The sequence below is a fragment of the Glycine max genome, chromosome 4 (genome assembly GCF_000004515.6).
Source record: "Glycine max cultivar Williams 82 chromosome 4, Glycine_max_v4.0, whole genome shotgun sequence".
Lineage (NCBI taxonomy): Eukaryota > Viridiplantae > Streptophyta > Magnoliopsida > Fabales > Fabaceae > Glycine > Glycine max.
The window spans coordinates 40,875,969-40,879,099 of record NC_016091.4 but is presented as its reverse complement, the minus strand read 5'-3'; the positions used below and the strand labels follow the sequence as shown (position 1 = coordinate 40,879,099).

General features: G+C 32.5%; 1 protein-coding gene across 1 annotated transcript; it reads right to left on the bottom strand.

Moving 5' to 3' along the window:
• Positions 1-354: 354 nt before the first annotated feature.
• Positions 355-2,248, bottom strand: LOC100801871 (thioredoxin-like 1-2, chloroplastic). Its single transcript, XM_003522966.5, has 4 exons — positions 1,541-2,248; positions 1,265-1,447; positions 960-1,124; positions 355-874 (listed from the first exon to the last, which is right to left on the bottom strand). The coding sequence occupies exons 1-4, from the start codon at positions 1,763-1,765 to the stop codon at positions 632-634; spliced, it is 816 nt and encodes a 271-aa protein (XP_003523014.1). The 5' UTR covers positions 1,766-2,248; the 3' UTR covers positions 355-631.
• Between the last annotated feature and the right edge of the window lie 883 nt (positions 2,249-3,131).

Genomic DNA, 3,131 nt, shown 5'->3' with positions numbered 1-3,131 from the left:
GTCTGCAATTTATATATACTACAGACGATAGTAAGCTTGTATTAAGTGAATGAAACTAAATGAATGTACTGATTTGAGTAATTTCCTGACAAATTACAAAGTACAAACCTAAATGAATAACGCCAAATTCATATGTACATGCAGATTACTTAATTCAGGAAGCATCTTCAGTTTCAAAACTAGATCATCATTTTATAGAACTGAACATAAATCATGCCTCTCAAATAATAGAAGAGGTAGCCTTCTCATTTAATGTGAATATAGTAAATCTTCTTTTCTCCCTCAGAATGAAATTATTTTGAATAAGAAACTCTGCCTAACAATCGATCGTAAAGATTCAATGAGCCATACCACTTTTAAGATGATTTAGAGAACTATTAAAAATAATCTGAGAGGGTTCAGATACAGAAGATAGTATCCCAGCAGCACTTGCTAAATTGTAGGGCTCAAATCCAACCAAAATAATGTTACAAGCCCCTCCAAAAAAAATAATAAAATAATAATTTACAGAAAAAATAAAAAACAGTAAATATTTTAGGAAAACAAATGATATGGAAGTGCTTTACTCCATTATAATCTTCATTCTGTAAGATGGCAAAATAAATGCCCTACTAGCTAGTTTGAAAATAAATCAATATATAGCATCCAGCATAATTCCCCTGCTATTACTTTCCATGCTCCAAACCCCAGAAAAATCATGGCTCTCCATAACCAAATCTTCCAATTTCCCTAGCTTAGGACATAGTAACGGAGAAGAATTAATTTCACCAATAGAAGCCAAAATTTTTAACTCGGATTCTTCCAAACCTTTTGTTGGACCAAAACTACACCGTTCACTCCCATGCTTTGCCAAAGCGTCCTTAAATTTCTTGATCTGTGAAACAACATATTCATATACATAAAATTAAATTTTGAAAAAAAGACAAAAAAAATGAGAACTGTATCAATCAAATTCTTACAGTGGCATTGGTACAGCTGAAGCTACAAACTCGACCCTCCGAACCTCTATAGAACCTGAAGAAGGGTAACACGTGAATTCGTAAACCGTGACACATTGTTTTCAGTTCCTCGTAATTGACTTTCAGAAAGGTTGCATTTGGGTACAATTCAGCTATTTGACAGATCTAGTCACGCATGATGAAACCAAGTCAAATATTGTAACAAAAAACGAAAAAACTAGAAAAAAAAAATGAAGAATTTTGTTAGTAATAGAAAATTTTAAGAATATGACTTTTCCAACACCAAACAACAAAAACAAACATACCTTAGGATGAAGGGCTTTGCAGCCTCCACAACCAGGTGAATAGAAATCAACCACAAGCAATGAATCGCCAGCGTTGACCAAAGAATGGACCAGTTCTTGTGCTGAATGGATCTCAATCATATTAGGCTTTAGGGTCTTCTTCCACCACTTCAAAGCCTTGCTAACACAAATTGTTGCTTGTGCCTGAAACAAAAAGATAGAGGTTCAAGATTAAGAGAGAGAGAGAAAAAACAATAGATTTTGGTGAAATACCCAGAAAGCAAAGCTTCAACATACATGAACAGGGATATTACTGGAGGATTTTGAGTTGCAACATCCTGAACCCTTTTCATCAAGAGAAATGGATTTTCCCATGAAAGCATTACTCAAAACAGAACAACCCCATGATTTAACTTTGCCAGTTTTTGAAGGACAAGGCACTAAAGCCCCTTTGGTTCTGGAACCAAACATGCTCTCATTCAAGTCAGGAACACAGAAAACACTGTTCAAGGAACACGCCATGATTAGTCTGAACTCTGAACGAAACGATCTCGTTGATCAACCTCAAATTATGAGATGAAAAAGGGTGTCTCCAATGATACTAGTTTCAGCCTTTCAGCTTACGGATCATATCAAACCCAATTTTTTTTTTTTTTTTCTGATTTGGGATCAAAACAATGTGGGTTGAAGAGTGAAAATTCCAGCTCTGCAAAGAAGCCAAGAATGTTTAAAGGACTAAAAAACAAAAGGGAACAAAAGGGGTCTCTTGCTATTCAATGGATAAAAGCTAAAAGCGCAAGATTCAACAGACAAAAAAAGTGTTATTTTCTTGTGAATGCTTCCAAACTTAATAGAAATGTGGTTGGTGGGGTCTTTTCTGGGTTGGCGTTGCTATCCGTGTGACCGTGTCATTGTAAAAGGTAAAGAATTGACAAAAAATAATGATGCTTGTAAACTTTATCCATTTTCATTTCATGGAAAAAGAAAAAGTTACTAAAAACGAAAACATTATCCACATCCACGTTATCCTTTGCATTTATTAAGGATAATTAACACCGAACTTACGCAGTGCCTGCACTGCTGCAGGTTGCGTTGTTCCACGTCATGTCACATGCTGCGAGTCTCTCTTAAATGGATAAAAAATTTAGGCTAATAGTTGGTTTCTTTATTTTCTGAAATTTATATGATTTTAGTTTTTTAATTTTGTAATTAAGATATTTTTATTTTTTAAAATTTATAATTTTAATTTTTTTTATTTCAATTAAGACATTTTGATTCCTATTTTTTTTTAAATTATAATTTTAGTTGCATGGCCAATTTCAAATGTTAATTATAATTTATTTATTTTTACAAATTAAACTTATTAGTAATTAAATAAAAAAAATTATTGTGTGCCTAATAGACAAGGATGTGTCAATCATTATTAAAGAAGTACACATGTTAGGCATTTGAGATTCATCATGGGAATTAAAATTACAAATTTTTGAAAGGAAAGGACGAAATATCTCAATTAAAAAATGGGGAACTAAAATTATTATTATTTTTTAAAAAAGTGAGAGGTTAAATGTCTCAATTAAAAAATACGATAACTAAAATGGTGAATTTATGAAAATAGGATAAAATTGCATTTTAGCCAAAAATTTACAAGTGTTAAGTTACTATTTGGTTTGATATGGTTTGTGATTAGCCGATTACGATTAGGCTAATTTTGGAATTTTTTGCTACAGAGCACACATCTTTACATGAAAGGAATTATATTACTTGGATTCGACAAGCCTTCGTACTCAGTGGTCAACTGAGTTGGCTATTCGGATTTAGAGAATTTGACAGATATAATTATGGTACGAGGAAAACTCTAACTTTTACTAGAAAGATAGAGATATCCCTT

Bases quoted from the DNA above. Each gene is read 5' to 3' on its own strand.
- LOC100801871 (XM_003522966.5), bottom strand. From the start codon at position 1,765: ATGGCGTGTTCCTTGAACAGTGTTTTCTGTGTTCCTGACTTGAATGAG. The intron at 1,448-1,540 runs GTATGTTGAAGC...TTTTTGTTTCAG, and splicing joins CCAGTAATATCCCTGTTCAT to GCACAAGCAACAATTTGTGT. The intron at 1,125-1,264 runs GTATGTTTGTTT...ATGCGTGACTAG, and splicing joins GCAAAGCCCTTCATCCTAAG to ATCTGTCAAATAGCTGAATT.